The sequence below is a fragment of the Lepidochelys olivacea genome (assembly GCF_965140295.1).
Source record: "Lepidochelys olivacea isolate rLepOli2 genome assembly, chromosome: 1".
Lineage (NCBI taxonomy): Eukaryota > Metazoa > Chordata > Testudines > Cheloniidae > Lepidochelys > Lepidochelys olivacea.
In genome coordinates, this window is record NC_140411.1 from 218,498,706 (window position 1) to 218,519,327 (window position 20,622).

General features: G+C 49.5%; 1 protein-coding gene across 1 annotated transcript in view; it reads right to left on the bottom strand.

Annotated features, from left to right (window-relative positions):
* The window catches only part of LOC311521021 (alpha-2-macroglobulin-like protein 1), a gene marked incomplete at its 5' end in the record, with an annotated part of 37,297 nt that extends 28,453 nt beyond the window's left edge, over positions 1 to 8,844 (bottom strand). The window contains 9 exons of the mRNA XM_084629091.1: positions 416 to 530; positions 1,519 to 1,633; positions 2,784 to 2,868; positions 3,733 to 3,892; positions 4,422 to 4,442; positions 5,223 to 5,275; positions 6,821 to 6,983; positions 7,967 to 8,150; positions 8,786 to 8,844. Coding sequence (XP_084485217.1) covers positions 416 to 530; positions 1,519 to 1,633; positions 2,784 to 2,868; positions 3,733 to 3,892; positions 4,422 to 4,442; positions 5,223 to 5,275; positions 6,821 to 6,983; positions 7,967 to 8,150; positions 8,786 to 8,844 — 955 coding nt within the window. The remainder of the gene's footprint in view (positions 1 to 415; positions 531 to 1,518; positions 1,634 to 2,783; positions 2,869 to 3,732; positions 3,893 to 4,421; positions 4,443 to 5,222; positions 5,276 to 6,820; positions 6,984 to 7,966; positions 8,151 to 8,785) is intronic.
* Positions 8,845 to 20,622: the final 11,778 nt, after the last annotated feature.

Genomic DNA, 20,622 nt, shown 5'->3' on the forward strand with positions numbered 1-20,622 from the left:
GGTGAGACAAACATGTATTAGGCTGCACACACTTGATACCCCCAGGGAGATAGTGCTCACAGGACCCTGGCTATCTGGTCTCCCTACCTAATTACAGATGTCTATAGGAGAACTGTCAGTGACCCATCATGACACCAGACCAGACCAGACCACACCACCCCTATGGACCCACAGAGCAACATGCCTTATGTTATACCCATAACGGGTTAGCTCCGGTGCCTAACCAGTGAGCACTGGAGCACAGAACCCCCTATGGGCTCCAAGAAGGGCCAGTTCCAGAACCTCCTGTGAGCCTGTATCTCAATGCTCCCAATGGACTAAGAACAGGGCTGACAGTCTCTGATGTCCCAGATAATACTGGTGCATGTTTATTCAAGTGCCTTTCCTATACCCTCAGAGAGACTTCTGAGGTTACCTGTGCCATCCTCTACCAATGTGACCACTGTATCTATGTTGCTGCGGTAATCAGAGGAGATCTGGTTGAAGACAGAAAGATACACAGACGTGGAGAAGCAACCCATCTTATCAGTCTGAAAACAAGGGAGAGCAAGGTGATTGGTGCTGGGACAGCACAGCACTGCAGGAGGGACAGATGTCACGGAATGAGCTACCTCTCTGTCAGAACAGAACCCCTGCTCCTAGGGAGCCCAACCTGCTCTGTACTGCAAGGCACTTGAAAGGAGTGTCCATGATGCAGCTGGAGAGTGCTTCCGAGCACGGGGAGACAGAGGTGATAGCTCCGCTCAAGCTAGTGCGCTAACCATAGCCGCATGGCTGCAGCCACACTGCTACTTTTAGGGACCTAGATCAACAGAACTAGCATGTGTCAGTCTAGCCACACTGCGAAGCACCCCCCACCCCCTCCCCGAGGCTGTGTAGATACGCTTCAAGAGTCAATGAGGTAAGTCTCACTAAACACCATTGTATGCACATAGTGCTGAGCCTTTGGCTTCTGTCTGCACCACCACACAACACGACATGGTGTCAGCAGTGGGTGGATCTCAGCACCAAAGAGAGCAAGACAATGAGGGGGGGGGAGAGAGAGAGAGAGAGAGAGAGAGAGAGAGGTGGTTGGTTGGTGGTTTTGGGGAGGAAAGGGGCGTCAATGCTGAGGTTGTCATTTTTGTGGTGGAAAGGCCTCTCTGAAGAGGAGTCTACTCTGTTGCCCCTGTTAAAAGGCTTCTCGGGCTTTCTGACTTTAATATGTGTTATGTTAAATCTGAAATGGTTCAGTGGGAAAAATCATATAAAACAGGCAAGGTTAAAAAAGAGACCAGGCAAGGGACGAACTACCAAATAAGGGACAACTGCCAAGATTATTAACAAGAACAATAGAGACAATGGCAGCTGGTTATGGGGCCAGGGAACAAAAACAGGTTTTAGACATGGGGTGAAATCAATTAAAATAACATGTCTTGCATTGTGTCTCCTTCCCCTTGGCCCACCTCGGCTGGCATTGCAGCTCCTGCTTCACAGGAGTGTCACCCTGTGGGGCTCAGCTCTTGTTAAGTGACTCACCTGGTTGTTGTAGTGTTGACAGAGAGGAGGTCGCTGGGTACTGTAGAAATACCACCAACTCTTCTGGCACAGGCTCACCTGGATCTTCCCCTGCACGCCTTTCCCATAGGTGTATCTATGTGAGAAAGTGCAGGGGGTGGGGGAACACATGGAAAGGGTATTCACACACACACACACACAAAGAAAACAGAGGAATCTGGTTTCAGAGTAACAGCCGTGTTAGTCTGTATTCACAAAAAGAAAAGGAGTACTTGTGGCACCTTAGCGACTAACCAATTTATTTGAGCATGAGCTTTCGTGAGCTCATGTTCAATATAGAGGAATCTGGGTGGGCGTGCTTTAGTGTACCTCCAGATCTCATTTATTTCATGGATATTCACAGTGTATGAAGTGTACCAAGGTAGATGCAGCTGTACAAGCAACGAGAACCATGATCTTGTCCAATCTCAGCCACTAAGCAGGGCTGGCCTGGTCAGTTCTTGGATGGAAGACCTCCAAGCCAAACCTAGGGGCTGCTGGTTTTGTTATGTCTTCTAAGACTCTTCCATCTGAGTCAATGCCCCAGCATCTCTCTCTTTATCGATCTGTGTAAGCTCTTACCCTGTACCCATCACTGTGGTATCTGAGCACATTGTGCTTAGGGAGCCTGTGCTGCAAGGAGTGAAGGGGTATAAGTGATGTTCAGCGGAGACGCGCTACCCTTTGAGTCTGTACTAACTCCAGTGCCCTGAGAGATAGTAGAGGCGTGATACTGCAGGCTCTGATGAGGCTGACTCAGTGAGGTGCTGCTCTTCTTCGTCAATATGTAATCCCCATGTCCTGGCCAAATTCCATCTGGAGCCATCCCATTCTGCCTCCCTAGAATTTCCCCTCCATTATCATCTGGTGAAATTTTTCTTCCTTTCCCCTCTCATTGTCTTGTTCTGTAGTGTGACTAGCATAGAATATCTGCTGTGCTCCACCCCAGAAATGACTATATTTCAGTGGTTGGATGGTCTCTGCATATGCACTCTGTCAAGAGCTCTGAGATCCTTTAGGATGAAAGGAGCTAGAGCAATGGGAGACAATTAATAATTAGGGTGATTTTTCTAGCTATTTAAAGATGTCAAAGGGCTGCCAGGAATGAACTTGGCCTAATATAACGGAGACACAGTCACTCAGTTACATTCTCCCTTTGAGGTTCCCCTAATAGATGGGGGGATTGCTCATCCCAGGCTGGAGTTTACTAGCAGCTCCCTCCCCCCCCGCCCGATCAGCCACCTCACCTGCCACACACGCGGAGCAGGAAGGTTTTATCCAAAGCATAAATCTGAGTTGGCTCCTCAAAAACCACTTCAAATTTTGGCAGCACTGGAAGGAAAGAACCAGAGAGAATGGAGGGAAGTTACACCCTGGCGAGGAGCCGGCCATGATGAGAATGAACATGGGCTGAACTGTGGTAGCATTGGGGGTCCCATTTTTTTCTTTTATGAAATGTAGGTATAGTTCCACTCCTGCCTAATTCTCCCCCTTGGTGTTGGACCTGTGGCTCTGTAGGGGCCCAAACAACAGTGAATTTGTCTGTTAATGTCCCTCACCTTATGACAGCTGTTTGTAATGAGTGGAGAGGGAAAGAGGCTGCCATAGCTATCAATGTGCTCCTGTTGCCCCTCTGTAGAGAAATCAGACAGAAAACACTGAGCTATGAACCCTTTCTCCAGCAGTTTTCGGAAGGCGAGTATACAAATTCAGCTTTGTCCTTAGAAATAACCAGTGCACTCACATGAGTTAGGAGCATATGTCCTATTGAAAGTCACCGTTCTCTTGTGTCACTTGGGCTCTTTTGAAAATCGACCCCTAACATCCTTAGTACAGTCAGCTTTGGGGATCAGCCAGCTGTGACAGAAAGCTCAGTGCTGCTATTGTCCTGTCATAGCCTCTGCAGTCTGTACCTAACCAGACTGGTGTGTACACACAGCTCTCTTTGTCCACACTAAAGGGGGGGGGGGTCAGAGAATCATCTCCTTCCTTAGCAATATCCAGGGACATCTTCTCAGATCAGACCAGATTTGATTCCCTTCCTTGTCAGGGGTGACCTTCCCTCCTAGGAAGCACTCCCCCATCCATCCACAGGAGATTTCTCATACCAAGATGCCGTACCTCTCCCCAGGTGGGATCTGTTTCCCGCAGATAAAATTCCCCCTGCCCTATAGCTGTCTTTCTCCCCAGGCGTACCGTACTCCTCCACGGAGAAGCTGCTGTGTGCTTTCTCATTGGCCACGCTGATGATGTACATCCCCAGTGGGGGCTCAGCAGCTAACTGGAAATACAGATCTGCAATGCCTTCCTGTGGAGCCACATCCAGCCATTGGCCAATCCGGTTATTGTTAGGGTCCTGCACCCGCAGCAGAGAGGCATAATTAATTGCTCCAGCATCTAAATGATCCAGAATCCACAACATCCAGCTATTTCAAGGGTTCTAGATGATATTACCTAACAGGTTCTAAACTGGCCTTAGCTCTAGAACCCAAGTTCTAAAGCTTCTAAAATCATTTGTCTCTTGGGCTTCATATGGCCTAGATATTCTAGAAATCCTGAAGACTACATAGTTGTAGCTTCTAAGACCAGTGATGCTCTGATCTAGAGAAAAGATCTTTTAAAATTCTAAACTGTAATTATAAAGGTCCAAAGTGAATTCCCATTCATAGTGGTGTAAATCTCAAGTAACTCAGATTTGCACTGATGTAACAGACCAGAACTTGGTTCAAAGTCTCTAGAATACAGAGGGAAGCCCTGAAAACATCTAATTTCTAGAACCATTAACTTCTAAAATTCAAAACATAGGCATCTACACAGTCAAGAATGTAAACAAATTATTGCAACCTGCACCAAAAAATACCATTTTTTGTGTGTGTGACACTCACCTGAAGAAACACCAACGGATACTGCGGAAAAAAGAGGCAGCAACATTAGAAGAGAGAAAAGCACTCTCATCAGTGTAAACAATACATTAGAAACACAAAGCTTCTCAAGGAGAGCAGTTTGATCAATGACCTGGGAGCTCAGATCCCTGACAAACAATACTAATTGCATAAGGATCACCAGAGAAATGGTGGCACAGCCCATTACACTGAGGCCTGGCGAGAGGAAGAGTGTAAAAGCCAGGTTGGTAATCACCCCACATTTGCAAATAGATTATTCTTCAATAGTCCCCACCTAAGGGAAACCCCTTCCTGTCTGACACTAGCTCAGACTCTGCTATGGAATGGCCATCCCTTAGAAGAGTCCCAGGTAAGTTCTTGCCTGAGGGAGCCCTCACTACAAACAATCCAATCCCCACTGTACATCCAAGAGGAGGAAGTGGTGCACTCCTAACAAACCGGTTTTCCTGCGCCATCCCTAGAATGGAGGCTGCACATGAACAGCAGAAGGAGCTGCTAGGAATAAGGAATCGGCATTTACAAAATTTCTGTGTTGGGTGCCCATTTTGCTGACATGAGCAGGGCTCCATGCTCAGCAATTGGACACCATTCCCATCTGCCTTCAACACTGAGTTACCAGTTATTATCCTGGGTGTTACTCTTCTTCAGACACTTGACAAACAAAGCCCATGTATGTATTTGGGAGCTAAAGAAGTGACAGAACTTGGACAAGGATGGGGGGAGACTAAGACAAAAGGGATCTGAAACAGGAGACTCCTTCACATCCTCTCACACGTGTCTCACCGTGTCATTGAGTGGAATGAAATCCTCATTCAGGGTCACGATTCTAAATTTCACTGAGAGGGGAAAAGAAAATGGAGACAATTTAGAAAATGGAGACCTATCAGCTATTTACCTCAGACCTGTCCTGCAGCCCCCCTGCTATTCCTGCCCTGGGCTCCCCACGCAGCTCTGCCAGTGCCCCTCAGTCCTGCCCTGCAGCCCCCGTGCTGTTCCAGTCCTCATTCACTTATGTCCCTACCCTGTACACACACAGGGTATACATTTGTGAGTAGTATTGATTATGTCACCAGCACACACACAAACATTCACATGTACATTCCCAGCACGTTCACCTACAGATACTTGATGTGTGGCCTCCTGGAGTTTCACACTCATCACAATGCTACACACTGTGGCCATTCAGAACTTCACAGCAGCAGCAGGGATATAACTCAGATCCTCCTGCTCCAAGAGCCCTGGATCAGTCCACTTGAGCTAAAGGAGAATCTCCATTGACTGCTACCAGTATAGGGCCTATGACATACTGCTGAGCAGTTTGCACTCCATCCAATAGAGGGCAATGAGGCTCACACATAAACTAGGCTGTACATAGGGCAGCTATGGTAGGGGAATCCATGGGTCGGATAAAGTTGCCGTGACTGGTGGTGTAGTGGCACATTGGGAATAGGCTGAGGCTGCAAAAAGGCCCAGAGCACAATGTGCTCTGGTGTTCCTAGACTAGTGGAATGGCCCTTTGTGAGGGAATGCACCACTGTATAGGGCAGTGTTGTATAGGGCAACAAAAATGATTAGGGGACTGGAACACATGAGTTATGAGGAGAGGCTGAGGGAGCTGGGATTGTTTAGCCTGCAGAAGAGAAGAATGAGGGGGGATTTGATAGCTGCTTTCAACTACCTGAAAGGGGGTTCCAAAGAGGATGGCTCTAGACTGTTCTCAATGGTAGCAGATGACAGAACGAGGAGTAATGGTCTCAAGTTGCAGTGGGGAAGGTTTAGATTGGATATTAGGAAAAACTTTTTCACTAAGAGGGTGGTGAAACACGGGAATGCGTTACCTAGGGAGGTAGTAGAATCTCCTTCCTTAGAGGTTTTTAAGGTCAGGCTTGACAAAGCCCTGGCTGGGATGATTTAACTGGGAATTGGTCCTGCTTCGAGCAAGGGGTTGGACTAGATGACCTTCTGGGGTCCCTTCCAACCCTGATATTCTATGATTCTATGTATTCACACTCTATGCACCATTGTAATAACCTTTGTACAAGATATGCCTTGGGAGGTATCATCTGAAAACTAACAACTTGTTTGTTGAGAGCTACAGAAGCAAAGCAGGATACAGGACACAGTCCCTCTCTGCTCTGGATTGTACTCTGGGCTTACTGGGGTGTTCAAGTCAGCAAGAGTTAAAACAACCTAGAGGCAATTTGAACTTATGCCAAAGGCTGAAATAGCCACCAGGTTAGAGGAAAGGGTGGAACAGTGTTGGAAAACCAGCCAAACCCCGCTTCCCAAGAGGATCTGCCCCAGGCTGCGTACAGGGGAAAGTTTATGTGAGTGGACACCCACACATATGGACACTACCTGCTCCTAGCAGGAGCTCTCACCTGTCTGTCCTGGTTTGTAAATGGGCTTGTCTGTCTGAATGAAGGTGCCGCTGTTGACTCTGCGGATCAGAACCTTCTTCTCCTCATGAATATCGATCCTGCGGCCAGTGATGAACAGTTTGATGCTGACAACCTCCTCGGTGCTGTTAGCTGGAAGCACAACCTGGATAGGAAGAGAGATGGTGAGCAGCCCCAGCTTAACTCCCTGGGGTCCTGGCCAGGAGCAGGGGAGGGGAAAGGAGAACAGCAGAACCCCACCACCACCACCACCCAGTGGCATGTACTGAAAAGTCTCAGCTCCTCAGATCCAGATTCAGCTAGGAACCACCAGGCATGGGCTTCATCCATTTCTTTTCTGGCCAGGAAACTGCAATAGCAGAGAAAAGGAGGCAAGTGATGCCTCTGAGCCCTGGCACATAGGGGTGAGGGTGGGCAAAGGCCCCGAGAAGACAAAGGTGGGAGAAGTTAGCAAGGAAGCATAGGGGAGAGAGAGGGCTGCAGTGTAATCAGCAGCCACTTCCATGAAGCTAGGTCTTTAGTGTGGTGCCAGCAGGCAGCCCAGGCCATGTCAATCAGTGGGAGAACCGGAGAGACAGAGGGTCTGCCTGTGTCCAGCAGCCTCAATAAAGAAACCACAGCTAAATCCTAGCTCTTTTGTACTGGAAGGGTCACTACCTAGGCAAATCCCCCTCATTCTAGATCTCAGTGAAGTTTCTCTCCTCCTGGGAATCAGCCGTGACAATGCAGCTTATAAATAACATGCACACACATTCTCCTCTGGCTGCTGTCAGTAGCCTGTGTGTGAACTGGACAGCTGGGTCTCAGTCCCCATATCACACAAAGCACCATCACCCTTGGCACGAACTGGCCTCCTCATTAGTTCTCTCAGGAAAGAGGCCAGGGACGGAATGGGAGCCTGGAGACAGACCTCTCCTGCTTCTGCTGCAGTGGGTCCTTCCAGGGCAAGTTGGAGGAACTGTAGTGGCCGTGGTGAGTGTGGGAAACGTATCCACCTTGTACTTGATCTGGGGATAACTACAGGGTACAGCCACAAGGGGCTGCCAAACCAATACCTTTCCCTGTGCTAAGGTCTTTGAAGAGAGGGAAAAGGAGGAGGAGTAAAAGCATTAGCAGAGGGAGTCTCACCTGGAACTTGCGACACCCAAAGGTCTTCTCCTTCGTGATCTCTTTTCGCAACAAGACATCCTGTCCCCCAGAGCGCTCCAGCAGCAGGGTCATATAGAGCTTCCCCGCGTTATAGTTGATATGCACACAGGCAGCCTGGGATGACGGGTAGTGGAGGTCTGCAGGGATCACCACCATGTAATGTCTGCAGCAGGGAGGAAATAGCACAGCAGTGAATTAGAGTGAGGACTCAGCGAGAGGAACGGGCACCCCTATACACACACCCCTAGACACACATGCTGCCCAGCAGCCCCAGGCAGGATAGTCCCTTTCAAGGCTGTGCTTTGACATAGGGTAAATGTCAAAAGCAATGGGGATCCCACAGCGGGAATTAGTTGACCCCTCACTCATAGGAAATGTCTCCTGCTGATTCAGGTTGGAGATATATCCATGTTCGGATTATTATCTTTACTCCTCTCTTCCTTTTATTGGGCTCCCCTAAACAACTCCTCTCCCTCCTTGGAGTTTACACCCTCCAGATACCTGGAGCCTCTGATGGCTGCAGTCTAGCTGGCCCAATGATGTGCCCTAGTGTGACAAGGGCAGGATGCCAGACTCCATGGGCCATGGGTTTGCTCTTGGAGTGCAGGAGGCGGGATGTGTGACCTGAAGGACGAATGATCTGATCTAGTCTGGAAAGTGGGATCCCAGACTCAATGGCCTGTTGGTCTGACCTGCTGTGGCAGGAGGCGGGGGAGCAGACTAGATGGGAAAATGGTCCATCTGTTTAAGTCGTTCCCCTGATGACTGGGATTGAAATGGAGTTTTGGCATCACTCACAGTATGGGTGAAGTGGCCGTGAAGTGCAGCAAGCAGCTCAGGGCAACGGCTGTCCACATCCTCCCAGGAGACTCACAGTGTGTGGGGAGCAGGGGCTGAAATATTCCTCTTCCTCCAAGGTCTCTGAAGCTGCTGCTGGGTAATTTCCTTTGGGGGGCTGCCTGAGCAAAGTGATGGGAGGGGGCTTTGTCTCCCCCCCCCCTTCTCTCCCTCGGTCTCCTTCCCGCGATTATACTCCTCAGCAGCAAGGGGGGTGTATCGTACAGAATATCCCTTAGCCAATGACAGCCTCCTGTATTCTGTCCACCAATCAGTACATGGTGGCCCCCTCCAAAGTCCCCGTACAGACGTTCGACCAAACTGGCTTTTCCTGGATAAACAGCTTGAACGTTGCTGCTCAGTGACCCGGGCCTGGTCCTGATCACCTGTCACCTGTAATCCTTTGTTCTGGCTGGAAACGAATTGCCCATTGTATTGCCTCCTGGGACGGCTCCTCCTTGGAGCAAAGGCAGCAATTAAGCCATGCAAATCGGGCAGGGGGATCTGGATATGAGATATGGAGAGTCCTTCCCCTAGGCATTCTTGGGGTCCCTTTGGACTCAGAACTGTAGCAGCTGGAAGTTGTTCCCAGCGGACAGCTTGTCAGTGGGCTCTGTGAAATGATACAGCAAGTCTCAGTCCATATCCTAGTGTCCCAAAGGAGAGCCAGCATCACAAGCAGCTCTGCCTTGCTCCCTTGTTGACAGGCTCAGTAGAGAAGCCAGTGGTTGAGTGGGTCAAAAAGAACAAACAACCTTCTTAGCTGTAGGTCCCCCCGTCAACAAAAAAGCATTGTAGCAAAGCAGTGCCTTAAGCCTGCAGGGCCTGTGCAGCACCTGGAGTCCGCGCACAACAGCAGAGCCAGCATCGGTTGTGCCAATTGTTTGCAATGCCTGGGATGAAGGTCTGCGGTCAGGTCCAGCTGAATTGGTGTCATCTGAAATAGTTAGTACCCAGCTTTGGTGGGAATTCATAAGGGTTACAGTTGTCCAGGGGCAGCTGATCCCCCAGACTCCGTCACACAATGTAGTGCTTTGCAGTGGAAAAGTCCCTCGAAAGCTGCTTCTCACAGCACTGGGCACAATGGAGTAGGAGCTCCAGGAGTCTGAGAACACCCTGGAGCAGCCAAAGCTGCCAGCACTACTGTGTGTGGATGCACACAGCCGGTTCTGTAAAAAACTCCAGTGCTGTGCACAGTTCACTGAAACGTACAAGAATAAACAAGACCACCAAACGGCGCATGCCGGCAGTGTCCTGGCATCCCAGCCATGTTTCCCTTGCCCAGATGCATCCAGGGTAGGTGATCCCTGCAGATCAGAGCGAGACACATTGCTTGGCAGTGTGGGTGCTGGGTGGAGAAGTTTGTCTGTGCTGAACTTGTTCTGGGAATACACTGGGTGCTTTGGTCTCTAGTGGCTGTTGATCCACTAGCTGCTAAAATTCACTCATGAAAGTGAGAGAGAAAAAATTATGAAGAAAAGATGTTCGGGAAGCTAGACTCAGGCCTGGCCCTCTGTGGACTGCCCAGCAGAGACTCTGCCTCTGGGTCTACAGTGAAGTGGAGGAAACGCAACTGGACAAACAAAGCAGCAGGGACAGAGAGCTGCCTTGGGAACAGAGGCAATCCACTCTGTTCCCTGCATGTGTTTTAGGTGGCACGGACACTGGCACCTCTCATGGGTCACTCCCAGCCTTTACATATTTGTTGGTGATAGACCAGTGCCCGGGCTTCCCGCTGCAAAACTACCAGTGAAAAGAGATATTTACCAGCTGGACACCATGGTTCCCTCTGAGCTTCCTGCATCCACAACTGCCCACTTGTCCCTGAGCCACTTGCTCTTGCTCTGATGCCTACAGCTGTCTTACTGGGCTGTGGAGCTGGGGCCAGTTCCTGTTCATTAATACTACCACACATTTGGAGCTAGGTCTTTAAAACTCCCAAGGTCAGAGATGGCCAGTCCCTTGTTTTGGTTCAGACAGAAGCCAGCTGTAGTTTGAGAGTCAGGTCTGAACTCTGAACTCCTGAACTTCCAGGTGTTTGGAATTGACCCAATGGTCGGTGGGCCAGTGGGGGATCTCTTGGGTTTGCAGAGTCAGAGGCTTGGAAAGCTCAGGCAAGAACCAGGCTTTTCCTCCCAAGCTGGGCTGTGGAGGCTGAATTCCCCCGTAGTCCCTAGCGTTGGGCTGCTCCGGGGTAGGGCTGAGACATACTGGCAATGGGTAGCACATGGGGCGGAGCAGAGTTTGCACTTCTGCTGCCTTTGTTCTGGGTGAAGATTTCTCTGTACAGTCTGAGCTCTGGGTCTGCTGTCTGAGTTTGGGGATGAAGGCTGAGGCTCATTCTCATCCAGTCCAAACCATTTCTCTCTGCATCCATAGACACTACATCATGAAGACAAAGTTACGTTCTCTTGGGGAGGACACATTCTCCAGATTCCATCTCTTCATAGAAAAGGGACCTCTTACATTCTGAGGGCCAGGCACTGTTAGACCCACTTGAAACCTGCCCCTTTGCCTGAGGTCATGATTCTCCCATGAAAACTGCCAGTGTGGCTCGGTCATGAGCTAATAAATGACAGCTCATGGGGAGCACCAGGGGCCAGCACGGGTGTGAGTACATGAATAGAGTGAGGCTGGACATGCACCTGCGAGAGCTCTCTGACCTGCCCATTCCTGCTCCTGCTGCTTTGTTTGCCCAGCTGTGTTCTCTATTCATTCTCTACCCAGTGTTCTGAACCAGTGACCAAGCACAGCTCTCAGTTACAGCGGTGTAAATCTGGAGGTGCTCCAGCGAAGTCAGTGACTGAATGAATTATAGCAGCGTCACTGAGAGCTTCAGTGCAGCCACTACCTACACCAATGGGAGGGGTTCTCCCATCAGCATAGGTAATCCAGCTACCTGAGAGTTGGTAGCTAGGTCAAGAAAGAATTCTCCTGTCAACCTAGCGCCATCAACACTGGGGGTTAGGTTGGCTTAACTACAAGGCTCTGGGGTGTGAATTTTTCACACCCCTGAGTGATGTAAGCTGGGTTGACCTAACTTTTTACTGTAGACTTGGCCTAAGACCTCAATGTGGCTGGAGACTCAGAACTGGGTGGAAACAAGCAAGGATGCATGTGACTCATGTCTACGTCATTTCTTTCTACGACTGTGTTTAGCAGATTTCTTCCATGTGAAAGTTGCTGGATAGACAGCCCTGGGGAGTGAAGGCTGCAATTCCCCGTCAAGAATGTGAGCAAAATAAATACACACAAACTCCTAAATGAACATTTTAATTTAAAAATGAAAAGGCAGAAGAAGAGGAGATTCAAAGTTGAGGTCATATGTAAATATGAAGGGCATCATTTTATGGTCCAAATTCAAGACTGGGAGTCCGGGAATGTTGGCAAATCAGTTCACATCTCTATGCTTTTCAGTTTCTCTGTGGTTAAAGTGGGGATAGCAACACTGAACTACCCCATCAAGGGCAGTGTGTTTGTAAAGATGGAATATGCCAGAGAAAGGCAAATTATTACTATTTTTTAAGAACCAAACAAATATCAGAGAAAGTCACTAAACAACCAGAGCAATTTTAATTCTCTCTCATACCCTCAACACATCCTTATGATGGCATGTGGAGGTTATCCACCCTTGTCTCCTTTGCCCGTCTCTCCCACCACAAATCCATCCTACTAACCTCCAACACCTGTTGTTCCTTCCTAAATCTCTTCCCACTTCACCACCCTCTTCCCCCTCTGTGAAAGACCTTGCCAACTTCGTCAAAGAGGAAATCAACATGATCTTCCCTTCCTCCCTGAACTCCCTTGTTTTGCTTAATATTAAGTGGAAACAACACAAATCATTTTTAAGAAACAGATTCATGATATTCTGGGGTGTATTATTGATTTTCTAATATGGTATTTTTCTCTAGCAGTGAAGTATTCACACTTTAAACTAATGTTGGAATCCGTACACAGTTTATACTATCTGCAGGATCCATAAAGTTTCACAGTCCACAATCTGGTAATTATAACTATGCAAATGTCTCCATTTCTCCACAGCCCCCAGAGATCGCACTGGTACAATCCCATTCATATTATTAACCCTCACATATGTGCCTCACCCAGGCATTCTCCTCTAGCACGAAGATAGGCATTCAGTATACATGACCAATGCAATCCTTGACCTCTCAGCTAAAACTGCCAGCGAGGGCGGGGGGGAGGTGCCGACTAACCACAGCCTGATTAATTTACAAACACAGTAGGTGTTTCACTGGTCCCCAGTTGGCTCAGAGTTTGTGTAGCCCCAAGTAGCTTAAAATCACCTCTGCTCCCTCTCCTTTGGTCTGTGCTTTTTGTGCTGCACCTCTTAGACATGCAATGTAGAATATGTCTGTTTATCACCTCTGACTCACTCTCCTCCCTAAATGGCTCCTGGGTGATCTGCCCCTCTCCTCTGTTCCAGCACACAGGGAGGAGGAGGTCAGATGGAAGTCGTGCTCCCAGCAGCAGGCCCTGCCCCCGTTCAGCAGGATTCCTGAGTTGTCCTTGCTGGGCTGAGGGACAAGGGATGCCTCAACAGCCCCACCTGTGAGGGTTTGGGTTATCAGCACTGGGTGGGTGGGTGATGTCCACAGGGTGCATGTTGGATTGCAGGGCTAGGTGCAGGCTGAGCTAACGCTTCTTGCCCCAGTAGCCATTTCCTGGTGAATTTTTGGGGTGTCTGATTATTTTTGATCATTTGAATCTGGGAATTTTCCTGAGTGTGAAAAGAATGAAAATAAAGGGGAAAATCATGGACCTGGGTGCTGCGGTATTTGACTGGGCTCCAGAACAACTGTCACCCCAGAGGAGATTTGGGGGAAACTTTCCCATGGGGGACAGTGTGGCTGATGCTACTGGTGTGACACCAACATTCACCTCCCCTTCACTCGGCACCTCCAGCCCCAAACGTTGAGTGGTTCTGTAAGAGTAATAATGTGCCCTTCTCTGGCCCCTTCCATCCATGAGTCTCAAAACACTTTGCAAACATGAATAACTTATACCCACCCCACCCCCCTGTCTGGTTACTATCTCTGCTCCTAATATGGGGAAACTATGGCACAGAGAAAAGGGATTTGCTCAAGGTCCCTTTTCACTCAAAGTTGGGGGCAGAGCCGGGATTAGATGTTGGTCTCTTGCCTCTCAGTCATGTGCTTTAATCACAAATGTTGAACTGCGCCCTGCACTTTGACTCTCCTGGTTTGCTGACTTTTTAATTTTTGTAACTAGAATATTCATTCAAGAGTTTGTACGTACGTATGTTGTTCTCATTACTGATATGTCTTTGCTCCAGTTTAACAAAGATTCTTTTTAACAGGGATGCACAGGGCCCTTCACTCCCCATGACTGTTGATCCAGGAACATTCACAAGGAAAGGTTTCAGAGTAACAGCCGTGTTAGTCTGTATTCGCAAAAAGAAAAGGAGTACTTGTGGCACCTTAGAGACTAACCAATTTATTTGAGCATAAGCTTTCATGAGCTACAGCTTACTCACAAAAGCTCATGCTCAAATAAATTGGTTAGTCTCTAAGGTGCCACAAGTCCTCCTTTTCTATTCACAAGGAAGGAATTCACTAAAAACATTCCTAGAAAGAAAGACATGACACTGACAGGGGCCCTGCCGGGCTCCTGCCCTGACAGTCTGGCTACACTGAGAGGACAGTGCCACTTATGTAACTCAGTCAGTCCCTGATTTCAGTGGAGCTCCTCCTGCTTTACGCTGCTGTAATGGAGCACACCGTCTCTGAAAGCCAAGTAAAGGGTGGAGAACATGCTAGGAAAACAAAGCAGCAGGAGCAGCAACAGGCAGGTCAGAGAGTTCTCTCAGCTGTAGGCCCAGCCTCCCTCTGTTCATGGCTGGCACTCTTCAGCTGTTGTTTATTGGCTCATGGCAGACCTATGCTGGTGGTTTTCATGGGAGAATCACAGATTTCAGGCAAAGGGAAGGTTTAAAGTGGGGCTACTGGCATCCATCCCTCAGAGCATAAGATCTCTTTTATGGAGAGAGAGCAGCTGGAAAATGTGTCTCACTTCCTCCGCCGCCTCACGTGAAAGTAACTTTGTCTTCATGATAGAGTCCCCAGGGATCGAGTGAGAGAGAGTTTGGACTGAATGAGAACACATCTCAGTTCTCACTCCCTAAACTCAGACAATGGCCCCACAGCTTAGACTGAACAATGAAACCTTAACCTGAAACATAGCCAACATCAGTGTAAACTCCCCACATACATGCTATCCCTTGCCAAAGAGTCTTCGCCATGACCTGGAGCTAGAGAGGAGTTCAGTTTATGTCTACACTGCAGTTAGACAATTGTGGCTTGCCTGTGCCAGCTGACTTGGGTTCTCGGGCCAGCTGTTCTTGGGTTATCATAACCCTCCCACACCACAGGATCCTAAAGCCCAGGCTCCAGCCCGAGCCTGAACATCTACACCTCAAATAAACAGCCCCTCAGCCTGAGCCCTGTGAGCTAGAGTCAGCTGACCCAGGCCAGTTGTGGGTTTTTAATTGCAGTGTAGACATACCTTCTGTGGCCCATTAATCCTTGGTTCTCTACTGAGTCCACACACAAAGAAGCTGAAACCTGAAACCAACTCAGAAACCTTCATCAAAATTGAACTCAGTTGTGGTGGGGCAGTGTTTCTGCCCAGTCTGCAAAGAGCTGAAAATCACTAACAGACTGATGTGCAGAGGTCATAGCAAAAAGGCAGCAGAAGGTAACTGACAGTCAGCTGTTGAACGAGCGGCTGGTGAGGCAGGGAGGAACCGTGGCTGGCGGGACGGCCAGCAGAGAGGAGCAGCGGCTGGCGGGGTGGCTAGGTAGCGAGAAGCAGAGGCTGGCAGGGCAGTGAGGAGCAGTGGCTGACGGGGTGGCCAGCCAAAGAAAGTGCTCTGATGGCAGAGCAAGCAAGATGCCTTCTTCCCTGAGTGGGAGGTGAACTCACACAGATGCGCCTCTGAACCCTGGGTCCTCACTGACCAAGGACAATCACTGTGAGTGGGGTGTGGTGAGTCAGCAGAGAGGGGCACAGAAAAGGAACCTTTGGTTGTAGAACTCAAGAACATGAGGCGGAAGTCACTGCCCCATGCATGCTGGGGTGGGTGTCCTGCTCACAGCTTTATGATTAAGAATCCTGCTTGTGGCATTTTCCCTAATTAACATCAGGTGATTTCCCTCCTTTCATTAAAAGTTTCTTTTCTACGCTCAGACTCTGTGTTTGTGAGTGGGGAAGTATTGTCTCTCAGAGGCGCCTAGGGGTGGTGTGTAATTTTCCCAGGTTACTGGGTGGTGGCTCAAGCCAGTTCTGTGTCATGTCAATGGAAAGAAACCCCTAGATATTGAACCCGGCCCTGGTTGCTGCCGGCTTCACCTGGCAGAAGGGTTACACACATCCCGAGGGTCCCTGTGAATTCTGTGTAGCCTGATTCTGGGACACAAACCTTATTATCTTCTGATCAGATTAATTGGTGATCCTATAACCCATATTATCTACACAATATTATTCATCTCCCATAAAATCAGGCAACACTCTGAACCCTTCAACTGGAACTGCCCAAATCCCAGACAGGAAGCCCCAAATCTTCTGCCTAACTCAGCTGAAGTTTGGAAACCTTCACCCAAAAACTCAAAGCAAAGTCGAAAACCAGCCACCCAATCCCTGGAATCTTTGTCCCAAGCTTGAATGTGAATACCTAAACTTTAAACCCAAACCTTTGCTACCAACCCCACTTTGTCATACTGTTGTGATCCCAAACCCTGTCCACCACATTACGTTCCCATTTCCACAGCTGCCTCTGCACTGCCCGGAACTGGAAATCCAAAAACATCAGAATGAAAAAGCCTATTCCTCAAGGGCCTCCCCCCTGCAGCTGGAGCATATCTTGTGAGGAAGAATCCTTGTTCCGGTTGAGATTTCCAGAACTTGAACTTGCTGATCTGAGAGATTCTGACCAACACCTCAACAGCTGCAGGCTTCTCTGAACCAAGCCTCCCAGCTGTGAGCCACAAGATTCAGAGCTGGATATTAAACAGCTGAAGGCTCTGCAGAAGTTCAGATCTAGATCCAGCCTGTGAAACTGGTATAACAGGCTAACTCAAAAACACCGGATCTGGACACCCCTGAACTTGGGGATGCTGAAGACCTACATCCAAATCTGAATGTTCTGCCTTGGGACCAACCCTAGTACTAACGAAGAGGAACTGGAACCAGGTCCAGAAATCCATGGGAGAAGCAAAGCTTCTGCCCACATGCAGAGCACGTGGCACAAGGATAGTGGGGGCTCAGCTGTCAGTGGATGCATCGGTGAATTGATCAAGTGCACTGGGCTGTGTCCTATGTGAGATCTGTGGTTCTGGGGAAGCCATGTGTGCAGATCAATCAAATAAGTTACAGCTAGGAGTGGCTTCCACACAGGTGGCACCATTTACCAGGGAAAGCATATATGTGGGGAACAGACTGAGCCTGGCTCTGCTCCCAAGCCTGTTCCTGCTCCTTTGTGTGTCTAGGTGCATTCTCCTCATGCCACTGTTGATCCAGAGGCTGAGATTCTGATAGACGTAGGTCTTAGGAGAACCAGCTGAACTGGGGCAGATGCAACCATTGTGGCTACCCATCAGCACTGGGGAAGAAACCATTCTAGAGGGTGCCAGTTCAACCAGATCTAAGCTGAAGACCTGATCCCAGGCACTAAAACCAATTGGTAGAACCAACACTTGTAAAAAGCCTGGGATGGCTGATGTGTGTGGACACAAGGCGATGTACAGGCTTTACAAAGTCAAGACATTCCTAGCAACAGCTTGTTGCAATGCTTTTTCAGCTGGTATAGACAGTGCCGGGAGATGAGAGAGGAGTCCAGTTCATGGTGCCCATTCCACCATTGGTTTCTTTCCGAAGGACTGCCAACAAAGGGGCCTACTTGAACCACTAGGAATTCGATCAAAACCCACACATTCACAAAGGCAAGAGAACTGTGGTAAGAAAAGGGAAACATTTAGTTACTGCTGTGAGGAGTTTGACTAGACCCTGGCTCCTATAGGTGACCCCTACCCCATTCCCCAGGATCCAGGAGCCATCCAGTCCCTGCACTAAATTGCGTGACATATCTGCCATCTTTATCCCAAGCACTCACAGCAGGGGACACAAGGGGCAATTCATCAGCAGCCAGAACGAAGGGACAAGTCACCACTGGTGGGGACCAGGCCTGGGTCACTGAGCAGCAAAGGGCTAGAAGTTGTTTAAGAAAAGCCAGCTTGGCCATTGTAGCAGGGTGCTGGTGCAGAAGCACCTAATTAGCCCTTGCCCGGTCAGCTCCAGTCAAGGGAAACAGATTGGGGCTGATGGAAAAGGCCTGATGCCGGCCTGAGGATTGGCAACACCTGCTGGCCTGACAAGCCACAGGCAATAAAGGCTGAGAGGGAGCCAGAAAGAGGGAGGGCAGCAAGGGAGAAGTCAGTCAGGGAGGGAGCTGAAGGCTGACTCTGCCTGTAAGGGAAGTAACCAAACCTGTAAAGCTTATATATAGCTGGACACTGGTGGTGGGACAACCTTAAGTAAATAAAGACTCGGGTTTTGCACAACCCTGAGGCCTCTCTGAGCCTGCTTGTGGAAGACAAATGGGGTGGAACCCTGTTATACCATTTATAGGACTGTTGCAAGTCAATTGGTGGATGGAATCCAGGACAGCTGTCATTGGCTAATTCTGCAGGATATGCCCTCTCCCCCACCCCCCAGCAAACATGAGGAGATGGATGAGGAGAGAGACCAAGGGGATTCTCTCCCAGAAAAGGCAGCACATAGGAGTTACAGGTGTCAAAGGAACTAGAGTGATCACCCCTCCTTTCTCACCCTCCCTTCCTCAGACCCTCCACCAGTAAGCTGCTCCCTCTGCTGAGCTGTAGGGGTAGACATCTGGCCCCACTAAAGCGAACAGGCTCAGGAGAGGGGAATCAAGATTCCCCAGCAGTTGAAGGGGGAGTAACTGTCAGTCAGGGTAGCCTCCGGTCCAGGACAGGAGCTGAAGAGTAGCACGCTTGACAAGGGCTCTAGCATGTGTTGTTTTTAAAGAAACCCATTTCTCTGAGTTCAACGTTTATCCATTTAAGAGTTTGTTTTTCATTTTGGCTCCTCACTGTATTGAGCTCCGAGGGTGTGCTCCTCAGCTGAGGCACTCGCTAGTCCAGATAGCATTTGAATCTGGGGGGATTGTGCACACGAGCATGCAGCTCCATTAAACAATAGCTCGTCTGTGAGGACATGATCCCAACATTGAGCAGATGGGGTGAGACTCCAATCAAATTGAAATCAACACCCCCAGTTCCCCATCCTAGGCATGTTGTGCCCACCTGGAGCTCTGCCACCTCCTGACACCACTTATGGGATTGAATTAATGTCTCACTCAGGGATATTTATTGGTAGCCCATCTAGCTGTCTTGGTGGGTACCCAGCAATATGTATGACTCCTGGGTATTTATACAGTAAGCTGTGGCATTGCCTAGAATAGGTGAAGCTATGAGAGTTTTACTGAGTAACATGGGTGGTTCTGGCCATTTCCCTAACGGTTTGATATTTGCCGTTCAACCCTACTCCCCACCCTACACCCTCGACGAGCCGAGTTGTGGGCCCGCTCGTCAGGAAGCAGAAGGCAAGTCGATCAGGCTCCTGTGGTACATCATCCCCGGTTGGCACCCTCCTGTCCAGCTCTTTTCCGTTTGCCTACAGGAATTGCAGTGCAGCAGGCAGTCCTCCTCCTCCTCCCCTCTAGTCAAAAGACCCAGGAGAAGATGAAGGACAAGGAGAAGAAAAAGGGAGACCTAGATAGGAGCCTTTAGGGAGAGGAGAAATAGGGAGGAAAACAACATGGGCACAGGGAGAGCTACTTCTTCCCATTCCTACTCCTCCTGAGCCCCAGCAACCCAGAGACAGCAGGCCACTATCTGCCATTGCAGGCCTCGGCTTTCATCCTGGGGACGATGATGGGTATTTGTGCCCCTGCCCTTTCGCTAAGGGGCCTCTCCCACCCCACAGGCAAGACTTAGCCCCTTGTCAAGTCTCCCAACCCTGCCTCAGCAGCAGTAATGTCCAGCCTTCAGGAAGTGTCCAACTCCCAGCTGGAGCTGGCTCAGTTGTCCAGTTCTAGGCCTGCGTGGCAACCAACCTACTCTCCCATCTGAAGACAGCAGGGCCCGTCATTACTCCAACCTTGGGATTGGTGCTTCATTTGCTCCCCCTGGGGATGGGTGCTGGACAGAAGTGAACAATAGCAGTGAGGAAGAGTCTGCCCTCTTGGTATCACTGGTCCAACTGAGAACACCAGAAGTCACACCTCGTTCTCAGCATAGAATTCCCAGCAGACTCCAGAGAAGCACCATCACCACCTGCAGGGATTCCACAGCTGCAGCCCAACCAGCCCAGCCGTGTCCTGCGGGGGACCCCGCTTCGCATCCCTGAACAGGACTGTGGAGCAACCTTAGAAGAGGTTGCCCTGGGCAAACCACCACAGGCTTTACACGGAGGGCAGTGCAGGCTGGACCAAGATTTGGTCAGTCCTGTAGGCATACCCACACTGCGGACATAATCCACAATGCTCACAGCCATATACTTCATTGAGTCTCAGTGCCTTGATTTGAGGAGGCAACAAAGTTGCTGCCAGTTCTGGGGAGACTGCAGACAAGGGGGTAACAAGTGAGCACAGACATATCCCAACCCTGGCTGCCCTCACAGGAACAACAGGATTAGGGTCAGCACCAGACATATATGCCAAAAGACATCCAAAACGGCAA